Consider the following 18,941-nt stretch of genomic DNA (forward strand, 5'->3'; position numbering starts at 1 on the left):
AAAAGCAGTTTTGACGCTTTCCAAAAGTCGACGAACGAAAATCAACGACAACTGTCAGAAACACAACTTGCTAAGATTGAGGAGATGAATTCGGACAATTATGTGTTTAAAAGGAAAGGGAATGAAGAACAATTTAAAGTCAATTCCAAAGTTGCCAATAAGATGAAGGAAGCTAGATGTTTTCTGAGGGAAGACCCGGAGCAAACCGAACAGACCCAAAAGGCAGCACAAAGTATCAGTGAAGGTTTGGATATTTTACGGCATAGACAAAAATTAGTTAAATTGGCAGATCAATCTGAAAGTGGCTGGAAAACAGTGACAGAATACGAAACTCATAGTCTGGCCGACGACTCTGAAGATGAGAAACGAATCATCAGAGCCGAAAACAAAGCTGCACGTAAAATAAAGAACGAGAAACAAAGTAAACAACATAGATCAACCCCTTACAGTACCTCTCAGTCGTCGAGATTTAATTCCAACGCACCTAGAAATAATGTTCCAGTTCAACGCCCAGGGAAATGTTATGAGTGTGGTATTCCCGGACACTGGAGGGTAGACCATCAAACTGGTGCTTTTGGTGCAACTATGCAAAGAAACAAGATTGACAAGATAAGTAAAAATGTAAATAGTTTTGATAAAACTGTAGAAAACTTTGATAGTTTTGACAAAAGCACAATTGAAAAAGATACGCATTCACAATTCGTCAAGCTTGAACACACATGTAAAAGTACAAAGGTGAACTCTAACGATTCACCGGTAAACAGGTTACGCAATGCGTACACTTATTGGCAAAGTATTAATGCAAACGACTATATTCTTAGTATTATTAGAGATGGTTACAAAATTCCGTTTTATACAGAACCTGAAAGCTGTAGTTTAAGGAACAATAAGACGGCATTTGATAATGCAGAGTTTGTTGAATCCGAGATTACTAAGTTAATTAGTCGGGGTTGTATATCTCAAGTATCCGAGTTACCTAAAGTAGTCAATCCTCTCACAGTTGCGAGGAATAAAGAAAAATTCAGACTTGTTCTTGACTGCAGGCATATAAACCCCCACTTACACAAATTTAGGTTCAAATATGAAGATGCTGTTGAAGCTAGTCATATGTTCGAAAAGGGGGACTATCTATTTACATACGATCTTCGATCGGCATATCATCATATTGAAATATTTGAAGATCACAAAACGTACTTAGGTTTCAGTTGGTTTCATGAACATGAAAAAGTAACAAAATACTACGTTTTTAACGTATTACCTTTTGGTATAAGTACAGCAGGATACATATTTACAAAGGTTGTTAGATGCATTGTAAAATATTTAAGAGACCAAGGATTACAGATTATAATGTATCTTGATGATGGCATAGGTGGGGCAAGTGAAATTAGTAAGGCTAATTTCTGTAGCTTAACTGTACGTTATGCTTTAAGGTCGGCTGGTTTTTTAATTGCCGAAGAAAAGTGTAGTTGGGAACCAAGTCAATCAGTTACTTGGTTAGGTTTGGTGTGGGACATGAAAGATGGTATTGTTTATGTGACAGAAACTAGATTGAATAAGTTGAAAGATACGCTGAATGTGATTATTCACAGGTTGGGAAAAGGTGAAATAAAAGTAACAGCCAGGTTTTTGGCGTCCATTATTGGACAGATTATTTCTATGCAAGGGGCAATGGGCCCAGTAGTACGATTGCGTACAAGGAGTATGTACGATTGCTTATTGTATAGAGCAAGTTGGAACGCTCCTGTGCTTTTGAATAGCAAAGCATTAGATGAAATTGTTTTCTGGAAGGAAAACGTAGCCATACTGAATGGCAGAGATTTGAGTATAGTGGAACAGTACTCTTGCATTGTTTACAGTGATGCCTCCGGTATAGGTTTCGGAGGGTATGCTGTCAGTATCAGTAATACCGAAGTTATGGGTAGTTGGAATTCAGTAGAAAGTTTGAAAAGCTCCACATGGAGAGAGTTAGAAGCGGTATATAGAGTTTTGTTGTCATTACTAGTAACATTACAAGGTGAAACTATTAAGTGGTATACTGATAATCAAAATATTGTTTACATTATTAAGCAAGGTAGTAAAAAGGGCGATCTACAATTAATCGCTATCAAGATAGCCAATGTATGCAAGCTTAACAATATTGTATTATTACCACAGTGGGTACCAAGAGAGGAAAACGTTAAGGCTGATCAGATCAGTAAAAGTGTAGACTGCGATGACTGGGGAATAGACCCAGAAGTGTATTCAGTTCTAGATAATTTGTGGGGTCCTCATACGGTAGATCGATTTGCATCAGATTATAATACAAAATGTTTGGTCTTCAACTCTAAGCACTGGTGTCCTAATACTTCAGGTATTAATGCTTTTGATCAAGATTGGAAAAACGAAATTAATTGGATTGTACCCCCACCTTCACTTGTTTCCAAATGTATTCAAAAAATGAGACAAGAAAAATCTATCGGTACACTAATTGTTCCATACTGGAGGTCAGCTCCTTTTTGGCCAATTTTAAACGTTGGTATTGAAGGTTCGCAAACATTTGCGAGTTTTGTAGGAGACAGCAGAGTGTTGTCATCAAGTGTAGTTATAAGAGGAAGAGGAAAGAACGGATTATTCGGAAAGACAGATACAAATTTCAGTATGTTGGCACTTAAAATTAGATTTTAGATATTTATCATTATATTTGTTTTTTAGGGATCGGGTTAAAATGTACCATTCAGAAAGAGATTTCACAGTGTGGAGCGATCTCAGAAAATTTCACTCAACTTGGTGGGAAAATGGAAGAGTACTTGTTACATTCACATAGCAGCAACACCAATAGTAAATATTTTTATTCTTTTAAACGTTGGGAACAGTTTATATCTAAAGAAGGAGGAAAATCTATTCCCGCTTCTCCAATTCACGTCGCTTTATATTTAACTCATTTACTGGATAAAGGATCGTCAAAAAGTGTAGTGCAATCTGCCGTTTACGGGATCAAGTGGGCGCATAACATTCAAGGAATTCAAGATCCGACAACAAATTCTTTCGTTGTGAATTTAATGGAAGCTGCAAAACGACAACCACACAGACCGAGAGTGAAAAAAGATCACATTACCGTAGATGTTTTGATAAATTTATGTTCTAAGTACAAAGATTGTAATGATTTACTTGTTATACGGGATTTAACTATGATTATTTTATGTTTTGCTGGTTTTCTTCGTTATGATGAAATAAGCAGTATTCGTTGTAAGGATATAGTTTTCAAAGATGATCATTTTTTAATCAAGATATTTAAGAGTAAAACTGACCAATATAGATTAGGTGACGAAATTGTCATTTGTAAAGGAGAGTCAATTGCTTGTCCATATTTATTATTGAAAAAGTATTTTCAATTAGCTATGATTAATTCTGAATCAGAAAACTTTTTATTTAGACCAATTTTCAGATCAAAACAAGTTTGTTCATTAATATATAAAAATAAACGGTTAAGCTATACCAGAGCTAGAGAATGTATAGTTTCTAGGTTAAAAAGTATTTGTCCTGATTTAAACATTGGTTTGCATTCCTTGAGAGCAGGTGGGGCTACTGCAGCCGCCAATTCAGATGTTAACGAACGTTGTTGGAAACGACACGGTCGGTGGAAAAGCGACACTGCTAAAGATGGTTACGTGGCCGATTCACTTGATCATCGGCTTCAGGTTACGAAAAAACTTGGTTTGTGAATGTTTAGGGTTTGAATTTTTTATTCTGATTTATGTTTTGATTAGTATCTTACTTTATATTCATACCGCATTTCTCACGCCCGTTCTTTGTTTTTCTAGTCTGTCTGCACGGCAAAATGCATATTTTAGTTGAGTCTAATTTAGTGGCCAAAATTATAGTGTAGTTAGGACATATATTTTTCAGCGTTTCGCAGTATAGCGGAAAAATACTGTCTTAAAGTTTCTGTTATATTTTGTATGGGTCAATGATATATGATTCGATAGGTCAGGTGACCTTATGTTTTGTTATGTAAATTTGTTTTTCGCGGGTTCGTGAAAAAATTGTCTAGGTGGTCATTCTAGCCGTAGACATCGTATAGTTAAAACTTCCTTTTTTGTGTATAAAATTGTTTTTTATATAATCATGATCATGATGGAGTACGGCATCATTACCCAGAAACGGTTCTTGCATTGCTCCGTGCGCAGGTTTCCAAACTTTATAAGTTGGTTTTTCCTGGGCGGCGAGTGTCTGTTTATGACGGGTATTCATAATATGATATTTATCATTTGGAATGTTATTGGAAGTTAATAGATATTTATTACTATCGTTGCCGGAAGTATATTTTTTGGTTCACAAAGTTGTGTGTTAAATTACTTAGTATAGATACTATTATATATGATGTATGCATATGTATATATGAGATTATTGTATTGTACTGAATTAAAATTCGATTAAATGCTGGCTCCAGTCTGTCTGCACGGCAAAATGCATATTTTAGTTGAGTCTAATTTAGTGGCCAAAATTATAGTGTAGTTAGGACTTATATTGATGATATTTGTACATCAATCATTATTGATTAGGGGCAAAAAGCCCTCTCGGTAATCCAGTATGTATCTTGTTCTCCAAACCAAACCCGCTCACATATATACGTTTTATCACCTATATTTAGGTTCTTCTCATAAAACCTGCAGGATGTTGCCCATAATATTTTAACTATTCCAGTCCCTTATTGTAGCCGGACCAATAGGACATTATGTGCGCATGTCGAAAATAATTGTAAGATTTTAAAGCATGGTCTAGGTAATAAAAGCAGGGAAGGGATTAACACTATGACCGGTCCAAGACATGTTACATTTATCATAACCTAACAAGTGTCTTTGCTGATTTAAAATGAGAAGGACGTAAAAGTGTGGACAGTGATGGTTTTTTTTAACCATATACAGAAGTAAGTAAAAATGTGCTTTAATTAGTATTAACAAACCTATTAGTTAAACTACTGTTAGGAAGTACGTTATTATGAGATTAAAACTAGTTGCACTTGAAGTGAATCTTGTGTTGCATTCCCTTAGGTATGATGCTGCCACTATGGCGACAAATTCAGGTGTTAACGAAAGGTGCTTGAAGCGCCATGGTAGGTGGAAGAGTGATTCAAGCAAGGACGGCTATACAGCAGACTCCGTAGGTTAGCCGTATCAAAGACTTTTTGCTTGTAGTTTATTTAGTTTTCATATTTTTTTTATCTGTGTTGCTCTTTTCAGTATTCGAGCTAGTCAACAACAAAAGTTTGTGTGTGTTTTTCTTGAAATGGTTGAGTTTAAATGTATTAAATGGAAAGAAGACTAAACAACTCCTGGGGCACATAAGTATAATGGGAATTGATTGTCTTCTTGTGCATGTGTACATGTAATACATGTAAGTGTAGGCGTAGGAATTGTGGATTGTAAAGCGGCGGATTCACATAGTTAGTTCTAGTCTGTACTTCGTACTGTGAACATCGTATTTTTTAATGGTTTTTAAGGAAAAAAAGATTCGCATACTTTGTATTTTGACAGATATATTGATTTAAATCTAGGTGGATTGGCTATACAAACGGTATCGTATTTCGACTTTTGTATCTTTTTTCTTTTCTATTTCAATATTTACAAACAAAATTATGTTTCCTTTTATCATTTGACTAGTATGGTCCAACACGTCGAGTTTCGTTGAAATTAACAAAAGGACACAGGTTTCCCAAATATTTTGTTTTCTTCTGATTGCTAACGAAACATTCAGTATTTCAGTTATTTAAATACAAAAGGTTAACATGTGTTTATTTTTATTGAACAATGGTGTTATTATATTCACATTGTATAGTGTATTAAATGTTAATATTGATCATTTGTCTAATTGAATCAGCAGCTTACAATAAATATGCAGTACTCGACCTAGTCAACAACAAAAGTTTGTGTGTGTTTTCCTTTAAATAATTGAGTTTAAATGTATTAAGTGGAAAGAAGACTTAAATAGTAGTTTGCTATTTTCCCATTTGAATTACCACCGAAGTATAACATCATGTGATTAAATGACAAAAAACAACAAGGAAGTGACTTTACATTTTATATTTTGTGAATTGATTGTGGTAAGTAAATTATTTATTTATTTTATTTATTCAATTGTCTTTTTTATCATTTATTAAGATAAGCGTTATTCCTTGATCTATATATTTACTTTATTCAATTCTTTACAAGTATTATCGTTTATATAATTATACAAATTAATGTTGATTTGAATTCAGGCGGAAACCCGGTTAAAATGGAACAAAAGAATCGAAGCTCTATATTAAAAAAAGGCGATAAATGTTTACTGTAATATTTACAATGGTAACACAACTATTAAAAGTTAACAGAAACAAATAAAATGACAATTTGCTGCTCATTCAAAGTACTAGCTTTTTATTTTAATAATTACACCTTATGTAAAAATCCTGGGTTTTGATTGGTTGATAGCCAGTGTATTTTTCACCAATCTACTGTTATCAAATGAATATCGTTCATTTTTTAACGCCGCCGGAGTATATGCAAAAAGGATATGCCTTTTCTTACCCTCTCTGCTGTGGTATTTGCCAAAAAATACTCTATCTGACTGGACGCTTGTAACGCCACGATCAACAATGCGTTTTGAACGTTAACATTCGGTATAATTAAGCAGATATATCATGTTGAGGAGGTTTTTTTTTGCGAAAATGCCAGTCGAGAGAATGTTAAATTCCGCGACCCGTAATGTATGAAATTCTATTTAAATAAGAGTTTTCATGATAGTTTTCATGTAATGGTAATCAGTAAAAGTATAATATCTTTTAAGGAGTCAACACTGTATGAAAATAAATCGGAAAAGCGAACTTGGTTATTATTTATGACTTATCATTTACTACTATTGATGTCACGTCTTTTGTTTTCTTCAGCAGAATGTATGAGTTCAAGTTTTCAATAATATCTGTGTACAAAAACAACAATGGAACAAGCAATAAGAGTAAATGATCTACAGTCATTGGATGATTATATTGCAAGTGGAGGAGACGTGAACATAAAAAATGAAAATGGTAACACTCTACTGCATATCGCCATTGCAGTCTCTGCTGATATTAGTATTATTCAAACTCTTCTTGAAAATAATGCTGATCCAAAACTCTCAAATAACAATGGAGAGTGTCCTCTGCAATGCATACGACAAGATGATATTCAAATGATAGAAAATATTTTAAAATTAGAGAAATCTTTCGATCTTAGAGATGAAGAAGGGAATACCTGTTTGCTCACAATACTGAAATTTAAAAGAAGATATATCGTAGACATTGAGCAATTTTGGACAATGATAATACAAAACAGTAAGTCTCTGAACATTGATTTCAACATCAGAAATAAATATGGCGACACCTGCTTAATAGAAGCTGCACGTGCTGTATTTATGCCGGGTGTTAGTCTACATATCGAATTTATCTTGGACAAATTAGAAAATGTAAATATTCTTATTAAAAATCGAGACGGTGATACATTTTTGCATTCATTTTGCCGTTCGGTAGCTACGGAGGTTGAATCTGAGCTAATACAGAAAATATTTCTAGGACAATTGAGAAACTGCCCAAAAGCTTTATTAAAGCAACTTCTGTCATGCAAAAATAACACCTGTGATACTCCTTTCCTTCAATTTACACAGAACACAAATACGATCATTAATGTGGACTTGCTCAAATTATTCATTGCTGCGGGTACAGACATTAATGGTAAAAATATAAGAGGTGAAAGTGCTATTCATAGAATGGTAATTCGAAGTGAAGGAGAATTTTGTTGCGAAGACGAAGACTGCAATGCAAACATAATGTATTTAGTGCGTGAAGGAGCTGATGTTAATGCACAAGACATTACTTCGTCGTCACCAATTATGCTTGCTAACGAGTCAAGAACTATAAAGGCTCTATTGAACGTAAATGCGAGTGTGAACATACCAAATAAATTTGGTCAGACTCCTTTAATTCTTAAGTTGACCAGCAACGAAATAAATACTTCAGTAATACAAATGCTACTTGAACATGGTGCTAATGTTAATGCGTTAGATAACTACCACAGCAATGCTTTACATTACCTTGCATGGGAAAGAGCTGGAACAGAAACACTAACTATTTTGAAACACTTCGGGGCTCTAAGTGTTCCTGACAAGTTAGGTCAATTACCATGCCAGGTTGCTTATTTTAACCGTTACAAGGAAGCATTTGATAACTTATGTTTGTGCAAAACTAACGTTCACGGTGACGTAATGGCTAACTTTTGTGTTAAAAGTGAAACAAGACTAATACAAACGTTCACGGACTTGCAGTTTGAAGATTTAATAGAACGTTTTAGCGAATTTCATGGTAAACTGAGATCTACACTTCTAAATTTACCAGACCTTGGTCATGTGTCATTTCAAGAGGAAGCACACATGATTTATGCTTTTGTCAATAACCTAGTTAGCAATCTGTGCAGACAAATTGCAGAAACAGATAGACTTTTAGCGAATATTGTTGTCGAATCAGGCAGCGTGGGTGAAGGAACAAAAGTTGGAAGACCAGATGAATTTGATTTTGTATGTATTTTTCAAGAATTTAGTAGACTTTGCGAAGTAGATGAAACTCTCTCCTCTGAAAATCCTGGATTTGCATATTTGAAATTAAAGTCAGAATATGTTAATGGTATCGATCAAGATTATTTTAATGCCGATGGGTATTTCCAGACGCATTCTGTTTGGCATAAGTGTCAAACATTTCTAACAGAACTATTGCAAACAGGTAATTTTTTCAGTCATCCAAATGTAGTTTACTGTACAGAGCAAAGAACTACAAACTTTACAATTATGAGACCTACATGTCATTTCTCATTTTATTGGTCAGGACCATTTTTCAAAAACATGAAAATAAACGTTGATTTGGTACTAGCTTGTCAAATAGAAGGGTGGTGGCCACAAGCAACGAAACTGGAAAATCTGCCCTGTCAACTTCAACGTAATGCTCTACAAGAGGGGTGTATACTTATACTTCAAACCGAAATGAATGAAAATAAACACCAACTTCGAGTTTCTGCTTTGAATGCCGAGACAGCCTTGGTGAAATCTTTACCTCAAGTAGCTCGAGATGCATATGTTGTTTGTAAAATACTCTGTGATGAAAGAATATGTCCAAGTGTATGCGAGGAAGGAGAAGAAGATGACTGTCATGACTGTAAAGAATATGTTAGCAGCTATCAACTGAAGACGTGCATGTTTGAGGTCTTTAACAATTTTTATAATGAAAATATATCTCATGGAGAGGCAAATTCTGAGGCTAACCTTCATGACTTCATAGTTCAAATTCTCAAAACATATAAGAAGTATTTAACACTAGAAAACTTACCGTCGCATTTATTTCCCTGGCAAAATGTGTTTACATTTTTAACATCGTGTCATTATAACGACGAACATCTGCGGGTTTTATGTTCGATGAGGAAATTGTTCACGACAATAATACTGGTGCTTTTAGGGGAAGCACAAGACTTCAACGATGTTGATGTTGAAAGTATAAAGAACCATTGGAATGAATCAGAAGATGACAACATGATATCGGCAACAGAATATTGGGATAAATCAGAAGAAATGATAAGGGAATTAGAGGAGGCGTAAAATTAAATAAGTTCTTTTCTGTCGAATAGTTTCAGAAAGTTAAATAAAAAAAAACAGAAACGAAAAATAAGTATGTAAATATAGTTCTGTTATAATAGAACCTTTGGTATTTTAAAACCTCACATATATGATCAACCTAGCTACGAGTTTAAGACATTTTCTACCCATTGTATGTGTATTATTATCACCCTTGGTTCGATCGACAGCTAAAAAACAAGGATTGCCAACAAAAGATACCGCGTGAATTTGTATGCCTATTCTTTTATTTTCATTTTGACAGACATCAGTTATTTACCAGCCATCGTCTAATGACATAGGTTACAATCAACACAGTTAATATGTGAACTGTTTGAGCTGGACAATGTGAAGTAAATTTGTTCGAAACAGCCTTTTTGTCTCAGTTTCTAAAAGTATATCTAGGGAAGAACGAATACGCGAAATTTTGTACAGCAATTCTGAAAAAGAGTTCTGATACTCGACTATACACATTTTAAGAAGGTTCATTTTCGAAAGGTTTAAATGAGAATAAATCTTTTTTGCTAAAATAATACGTTTTATTAACCAATTTATTGGCGCATATTTGTACTACCTTTTCTATTTAACTTCAGTTCTCTACGCTTTTGTATATTTTAGAGAAACTATTCGTCAACATGCTAAATCTGTTAAATTTTCGTTGAACAATATTCATTTATGTTTTATTAAACAATATTAATAAATCAATTGGTATATATCAAAATAATACATTTTTCACTAAATCGACAATACAAGATAGATAATTCACTGATCCAGGGACTTTCTATATTCTTAGTATAGAAAAAAATAAAATCACAAAAATACTGAACTCAGAGGAAAATCTAATCGGAAAGTCCATAATCACATGGCAAAATCAAATGACAAAACACATCGATAACTAGTGGACAAGAACTGTCATATTCCTGAATTGGTACAGGCATTTTCAAATGTAGAAAAAAATTGATTAAACATGGTTTTACAGTGCTAAACCTCTCATTTATTTTGACAGTCTCATCAAAGTCCCTGACTGATAAGTAATCTCATCAAGACCTCAATGTATCGAATATAAGGCTTAGTGGTATGTGCAAATATGAAATACATAATTATGTAATATATACAAGAATGTGCTTAGCAACACAATAATTAAAAACTAACATTGGTAATCCATGTTTCGTTGATCTCCAAGGTTTTATTGAATTCTTGTTTAAAATTAAACAAAAGATACATTTGCTGAACATCAATTTTGTTGACTGCATCTGAAAAGGCATCTGGCTTGATTATAATGTTCTTATTATTCAAACCATGCCAACGTAGCTTCATATATCCTGATTAAACAAAAACAAATGTATGGTAGGGGTAAATTCAGTAAATAAATATACGTCATCAGGGACCGCCCATTTGAAGGAGAGCTTTCTTTATAAAACTGAAGACATGTGCTCTTCTAATTGGTAGATAATGTTTGTAATAAATATTATTTGGTAGATAGATCAAAACTAGAGTTGAAAAAATAAATGCTAAATGTATTAATGTCCCCCCTACAGGGTTGACAAGTAATGGGGGTCAGTACGAATCTAAATTGTTTGTAAACAAGGCCATGTGAATGCTCAAAAATGCCGCATGACCCTATGCTTTTATTGTTGCAAAAGATAGGGCTACATTTGTACTTTCATGGATGATATATGAAAGATTCTAATTTCTAAACGTGAATCAGGTATAAATTTATTTCCATACCTAGATTAGCATTAAAGTCAATGGGAGATTTTTTTACTGAATTTACCCCTGTATCATAATTATCAGAGTTGTCTTTCCTTTGACGATCATAAAATGTTTTACCAAAAATGGCATTGAGGATAATTTCAAAATGGGTATCAGTTTTCTTAGTTTTTTTTTAGAGTGGGCAGATTTTGGTATATAAATTACAGTACACTTTTCAAAAGCTAAAATACTTTTATACCAAAATAACTTCAAATACAAATAATAATGATTACTTGAGAAATTGTATCCTTCAAGATAATACCGAACATATGAGAATAGTTTTTAAGAACATACAGTAGACTAACAACAGATTTTTTTTTCTAAAGTGTTCTCTTATTAAAAAAAAAAAGAATGAGAACAAAAAAAAAAAGAACAAGCACTGGTATGTTTATTATTATGCATAGATTCCATGACATGATTATTTTGAGTAGTATATTCATTTTATGAAAACTTGTATGATTGGAATAATTGACATGATCATGATATGATCAAGGACAAAGTATTACTATACTTACTATTAAAACCTGTTTTTATTTACTGTAAACTTAGAAATTATTGCGATTTAAAAAAATAAATATCCGAAATACGAGATTAACTATTGCAATTTCAGGGAAATCTGAATACACAGATATATGTACCACATGAGAGTTCTTATAACTGCGATACTCACCAGTCGCATTATTTGCATTTTAAAAACATCTTGCCATAATTTCTTTAATAATTATATCGGGTTATTAATCCGATTAATCTATAATGTTATCTTTTTATTTATAGATATGCATTGATACTAATAAAACTATCCACAAAAGTCAGATTGAAGTAGATTTAAGAAATTATAGGTCATCATATGGCCTTACAAAATGATCGTAACAATACCATTAATAAGATTTAATCAAAAAGCATTACATCAATTAATCAATTGAGAGTATTGTCTGCTAAACTAGAGGTAACTTTTCTTTAATTTTGACGGACTTATGCGTCTCTTGTTAACCTACATTTTTCATAAGCGGTTTTCCCGCTTTCATTTGGTATAAAATCGAATGCTTTTCCTGATTTGTTCCATTGCGTGATTTGAACTCTGAAGGAACACAAAAACCCACCCTAGCCCATATTTTTCTGCTGTTTTTTTTTTTTTTTGTATATTTCAAATATTGTCAAAAGAAGCGTCATGGATTGGTCAAAATGTTACCTGAATACATAGTTTAACTGAAGGACTGAATTTATCACAGTTGACGTCTGGTAGCCCAGTCGCTAGTTGGAGAAAACATATGATGGTTGCCCTTCAATGTTTTTATCTTGGACATTAATGACAAATTGTCGATAAATGCAAATTCGTTGGCCGGTTGATACATAGTTGAACTGGCCTAATAAATCCATGACAAAAAATTGTCAAAATTCACACTTACTATTTGTCGTTTTTTTATGATCATATATTAGTTTGTCTTACAATTTGTTTACATTTGTATAACAAGGTAGTCTGGAGGCGTCGGAAATATTACGAGGGATTTCAACAAATTTGGGTTATCTTTTATCTGGTATGTCGTATTCATAAATTTACTTCTGTTGGATTCTTTCGAATATTTAATCAGTGAATATATGCATTAGCTTAAGGGTCACCATATGGCCTTCAACAATGATCGTAACCAATACCATTTAGTGAATATATGCATTATATTAAGGGTCGCCACACGGCCTTCAACAATGACCTTAACCAATACCATTAAGTGAATATATGCATTAGCTTAAGGGTCACCATATGGCCTTCAACAATGATCGTTACCAATACCATTAAGTGCACACATGCATAATGATTGTGACAAGTATGTGTTTATTATTTTGTTTTATACCTATCAATGCAAATATTGTCTGTAAATGAACAAAAGAGACAAAACAATATTGAAACGGTATAAAATATAAAGAAAAAATTGCGAAGTAACTGTTGTAATTATATATTGAGAAAATCAATCTTTACCACGCCTAGTTCCCACGGTCATATGATAGTATACTGATGTACAGAATTCAGTCAAGATGTACAGAAACAATATGGAGGAAAAAATTAGCATTTCAAATACGATACCACTCATAAAGATGTCTCTAATACAATTACATCTAAAGTATATAAACTGAGAACTTTATTGATATAACTGTAACTTGTTTCCGTAACAAACACTTGTCATAGTCACCTTAATGCTCAATTGTTCCTCTCTTGTTAATTGGTTGGTTTTAGCTTATGGGTTTTATCACGTCTTTGGTGCCCTGTCTATATACTCTCATTATGCGTCGTAATACATGACTTGCAAATCCAGAAGTAACATAGAACTAGGGAACTCTCGTCTACAGTTACAAGATTAAGCAATCTATATCAAATTGTACATTTATGTCCATAATAAAAGATATTTGGTCAACTTTATCAATTTGACATTACAGCGGTATTCTTGAAAATCGCCTGTCCCGAATGAAAAGCCCTTAATGCATTGGTTGTCGTTTATTGCTTTGTTACATATTTGTATTTCGGTCCTTGCTTGTACATTATTTAGACCGTTAGTTTTCTATATTGAATTGTTTTACAATTGTGAATTTGGGGCCTGTCAAAGCTGACTATGCGGTATGGGCTTTGCTCATAATTATTGACGGCCGTACGGTGAACTATATATACATGTAGCTATCATGGCTATTATTTTTTTTTATATATTAATCGATACAAACATTTTTATCAATTTTAGATAATTTCATGACTTACTTAACATGTATTATTATCTAGTTAATATGAGGCAGGCATAACCTGTGAATGGGGATGAAGTCTGTATGTATTATTTTCTTAATTCAATCATGTTGATAAAAGAAACCGAAATACCGTACGTAACGTTCCCGATTTTGGTTCTGTTGTTAGGGAATTAGCTGTGACGTTCTTTAAGTTATGACGTCATATTCGATGTAAACATAAGAAACGCTTTCAATAGGTAACGTAACGGTTTTTTTTCATATCAAACAATTATTAAAATTGAATTTGTATTGAGATCCAATCTTATGTTTTACTAGACTGATAAATATAAAAAAAAATCAAAGTCTCATGCAAACAAGAAAGATTTCTGCGCAAATGCGGGAAAACCGGAACAGGAACTAGATCTGAAAAAAAAAGTTAACGATTTTGAGTTCATTAGTACAATGAAAAATTCGGGAAATTTTCCCAGATTTTTTTTTTTTTTTTTTTTCATTGATTTTTCTACCGTAATTGGGGACTTCGTCCCCATATTAATCTGAGTAGTCTGATATCCCATCAATCCCGATATGTTTGCATTGTACAAGTTCGTGGATATCTGTTTGCGTTGACCTGATGTAGACACTTATAGTTGATTCGTTAGTGGAAATTTTGAAACAACCAATCTTTCAGCAATGACAAGTACTTTTAGATACGAACTTTTTGTTCATGTGTTTATCAGAGTTTTTCTGCTTGAGTGGAAACCTCTTCAAATGACTTTTTCAATTTCTTTTTTTTTTTTTTTTAATTTTTCAGTGCTGCTTGGTTGGATAAAGCTACTGCTTATGACATGGTTTATTGATAATATACATTTCTTTATTTAGTTAATAAAAGAAAATATTAAGAAACTTGGTTTCCAAGTCCCTCGAGCAAATATGACTTTGGATGTTTTTTTACTCTTCTCTTTATTTCCCTTTTGGACCACAACTGCAACAAAAGTATCTATTGACCTCTAGCTTTCAATATACATTTCCTTTTAGGAGCATTCCTGATTATGGTAAATCAAGAAAAAGCGTTTATGTGAGCACCAATAGTATAAAGTGTTCCTGTTGTGCTGTTATCCCACTCTATGAGGAGAACTAGAGGGTTAAACGCGTACATAAAGGTCTAACCTCGGAACATTCAGTATATGTCTAAATCACTCTCAAGTGGATGTTGTTGGTTGCCGTCTGCTATATTAAATATGTGTGCTATCCGCTTTATCATAAAAGAAGCTCATACTTTTCTGTTTCGATCTAAGCCACGTTTTTGTCAATACCTGATTGCAGGTTTTGCTAATCATTGTAAAACGGTGAAATATTGTTTTCACATGCTTGTCCGTTTATATTTGATGGTTACTTTTTTACCTTTGTTTTTTATTCATGCAAAATTAGATGGACTGAAAATTAAAGTAAAAATTGCAATGAAATGAATAGTTGAAAAAGAATTAAATAGTGTTTGAGTTTGCCTTCATTGAACTAATATCTTATTTTCTAAAGTTAAAATAAAAAGCATTAGTCACGTTTGATAGAAAGTGATAAATTCGCCAGTAAAATGTGAACAAGAAACAAAACACAGTGTGACATGACACCATATTTATATTAGTATACATGATAAAGAGGAAATAGTAGACGATATCTGACATTTTATAACGTTTTCTCTATAGTTGTTCTCATTTTATCAAGAAAATAGTTTTATGTTTTGGTAATAAGATATTTATGTGTTTTCTTACTGCCATTAACCCCTATCCAGGTATAATAAATTTGACACATAGGTTTATCTTCAAAAAAATATTTGGTTCTATACGAAATGGTTGAATTTGAAAACGGTTGAAGGTTGTATCGATAAGGTTATCAATGTATCGTATACGAGTGTACATTCAAAGTACATGTATTACAGCGGTTACTCACTGTACACGACAGAGGTGATATTTTAGCTGCTATTGTCAGATGACCATACAGACATCGATGTTTTATTTAAAATTGGTACAACTAAATTAATAACAAAATCATAACTAAGCTCTGTATAGAGCTTGAAACTGACACACAACGTTAATATAACAGTCATATGTGATTTGCAGGAGCCGGTACAGATTTTGATTTAACTGGTAAATCAAAAGGCTTATATAGAAATAAAAATAATGATGTAGTGTGATTACAAATGGTACATATGTCCACCTGATACCACAAGACGAAGAAGTTAGTAACTATAGGTCAACATTAGGTCAGAAATTAACATGACCAGAGCCATAATGCATAGAAGCCATAAAAGCACAGTCTTGGAAAATATATAAAACAAATCAAACGAGAAAAATTAAGTCTTGATTCATGTAAAATAAATCCAACGTAAAACAGAATCAAGCAACAAATTACTGCGCTAAAGGTATCTGACTTGTGACAGCGAGGATAAACATATATGGGCACACCCTAGCCTACCCTTAACTTGGGACAGGGTTGTAACAACCAAATTCTAAATACGTTAGAGATTTATTAAAGATTACAAACTGAAAAAGAGATCTTATAAGAAAAGAATAACACTTTATTTTATTGCATGAAAGTTATTTTGATTGCTACAGATAATAAATAATATCTTTTACATCAGATAATCTTTAGTTGTGTTTCTCTTGTAATAAAGTACTTTCGTATCCCTTATCAATTTACAAATTTTTAATGTAACAGTTAGAAGAATCCTCATTATCTTCAAAATAGTGGTCTTATCTAAAATGTCAAGACATAAAATGCTTGACTGTAGTTTATTGCCAAATTGGCAAAAGTAAATCATTACAATAAAATATTTAAAATGTAAAACATCGCAATTTATGTTTAATTTATGTGAAAAAAATCATGCCAACAATATAATTCAAATTTATCAGGCTGAGTATAATATATTATATGTTTTCTACAATGATTTATGAAACAACAAACAGTAGTTTCTCCTAATTTATAGATATAATGAAGCTACATGATTCCAGCCATATTGATTGTTAAAACAAACAGCAATAGGTTCTCCTTGTTTATACATACGGTGTAAGTTACAAGATTCAAGCCAGAATGATTTTAAAATAACCAACAATAGGTTTTCCTGGTTTATAGATATGGCGAAAACTACAACAACAAGCAGTAGGTTTTCCTGATTTGGAAATATGGTGAAAGTTTCAATGTTCCAGACACAATGATTGTTAAAACAAATAACAGTAGTTTCTCCTGGTTTATAGATATGGCGAACACCACAAGATTATAGCCACAAACCAAAGATAGGGACGCTATAGAGTTTTTACCAAGTACCTTTGACTATTTTCAAAATTAAGAAACTTTCCACTCGTGTCATATCTTCCTCGTATAATAACAACTATTGAATCCATACACCATTTTATAAATCATGATACTTAAAGAACCCAAACTTGGCATCGCAACATTTTACACTTAAATTAACAAAACCATACATTGTTAAAAATACACAGCCATGAAATAATTTTACATGGCCTTTATGCTGTTGCAAATCACAATAGTGTGATTTTAAATAACAGTCTTAAAAATCCCAAGATCTATCTTTGCCACTGAATGACCAATCAATTAATCATTCCGATCTATCGGAACAATGCTAAGCAAGCACGGGTTGCATCAACACTTCATTTAACGAACCCAATAAACTCACAAAATGAAGTTACAAAATGTAGTTGTAATATTGTATTGACACTAAAAAGTAAAAAAATAACTTTGATGATTTGAACAAATTGCGAGGAATGCATACAAAAATATCATTAAGGGTGATGATCATAACAGGACACAAACATGAAAGAATGAATACACTTAAGAACTTTACTTTAATAAATCAGGTTGTTAAAAATACATAAATTATAGATTAAACATATTTAACTAAGTATGATATACTGATAAAGAAGTATAAAAGATTTATTTTTTGCTTTTCATGCGCCTTGGACAAATTAACAATTGGTGTAATTTTTATAACCGACAGTCGTTGTGCTTCTTTAAAACTCTGTTCGTTTTCCTCTATAGTTAAATTAAGGCAATTAATTTCATATTTATCACACTGCATTATTTGTGGTATACTTTTATTCGAGGTGAAATTACAGTTTTTCCTTCTATTTGGTGAAAAGCCGTGTATATAAATATATAAATAAGAAGAAAATGTTTTATTTTCCATCAAATAAACGAGGTTAACAGATGGGGTAAAAAGTAAGACAACTAAATTATCAAACGCGAAGGAAAATTCTAAACAGAAAGTCTCTTGGCAAATGCCAATGACAAAATCAAAAGCTAAAAACAAAAAACAAATGAAACGAATGGACAACAACTGTCATATTCCTGACTTGATACAGGCATATTATTTAGTAAAATGATGGATATAAACTTGTTTTATAGCTAGCAAAACCTCGCACTTGTATGACAGTCGCCAAATTTTTTTATATGGAGTGTGGAAACAGAAACACAAATAAGTGTAGTTTATTTTCTTATGAATACACATATTAGCTTTCAAGCTGTTCACAATTTACAACATACAAACAACTTGCTAACGGTTTATATTGATAAAGAAAAGAATAATAGTCTTTTTTACAAACGGAAGAATCAAATAGGCGAATGAAAGATCGAATCGTTTTAAAACAGCGCAAAAGTCATACGCCCGTTTTTGTCATTTCAAAGTTATATAATAATTTACACTGAATTTTGACGAAAGTCACATTTTCACTTAAAGCATGTACATGTACTTCGAGTTCAAAAGTCAATCAACATTGACTATCAAACAGTACAATAACAATTAAAATTGTAACTATATAAGGTACAGGTAAGGA

General features: G+C 32.5%; 2 protein-coding genes and 1 long non-coding RNA gene across 3 annotated transcripts; all 3 read left to right on the plus strand.

The window, feature by feature from the left end:
- The first annotated feature begins 545 nt into the window (after positions 1-545).
- Positions 546-4,451, plus strand: LOC143085025 (integrase/recombinase xerD homolog). The gene is made up of 2 exons (XM_076261155.1): positions 546-621; positions 2,692-4,451. The coding sequence occupies exon 2, from the start codon at positions 2,775-2,777 to the stop codon at positions 3,699-3,701; it is 927 nt and encodes a 308-aa protein (XP_076117270.1). The 5' UTR covers positions 546-621; positions 2,692-2,774; the 3' UTR covers positions 3,702-4,451.
- On the plus strand, positions 586-2,777 carry LOC143042960 (uncharacterized). The gene has a single exon (XM_076215462.1). It carries the CDS (start codon positions 586-588, stop codon positions 2,662-2,664), a length of 2,079 nt encoding a protein of 692 aa, XP_076071577.1. The 3' UTR covers positions 2,665-2,777.
- Positions 4,452-5,791: 1,340 nt separating the features above from the next.
- LOC143085026 (uncharacterized) lies at positions 5,792-12,799 on the plus strand. The gene is made up of 2 exons (XR_012981228.1): positions 5,792-6,079; positions 6,905-12,799. It is a non-coding gene; the product is annotated as an uncharacterized LOC143085026 (long non-coding RNA).
- Positions 12,800-18,941: the final 6,142 nt, after the last annotated feature.

This window comes from Mytilus galloprovincialis, chromosome 8 (assembly GCF_965363235.1).
Source record: "Mytilus galloprovincialis chromosome 8, xbMytGall1.hap1.1, whole genome shotgun sequence".
NCBI classification, from domain to species: Eukaryota; Metazoa; Mollusca; class Bivalvia; order Mytilida; family Mytilidae; genus Mytilus; species Mytilus galloprovincialis.

What these genes read in the sequence shown, in the direction of transcription:
- LOC143042960 (XM_076215462.1), top strand. Translation starts at nt 586, where the DNA reads ATGCAAAGAAACAAGATTGACAAGATAAGTAAAAATGTAAATAGTTTT.
- LOC143085025 (XM_076261155.1), top strand. Translation starts at nt 2,775, where the DNA reads ATGGAAGAGTACTTGTTACATTCACATAGCAGCAACACCAATAGTAAA.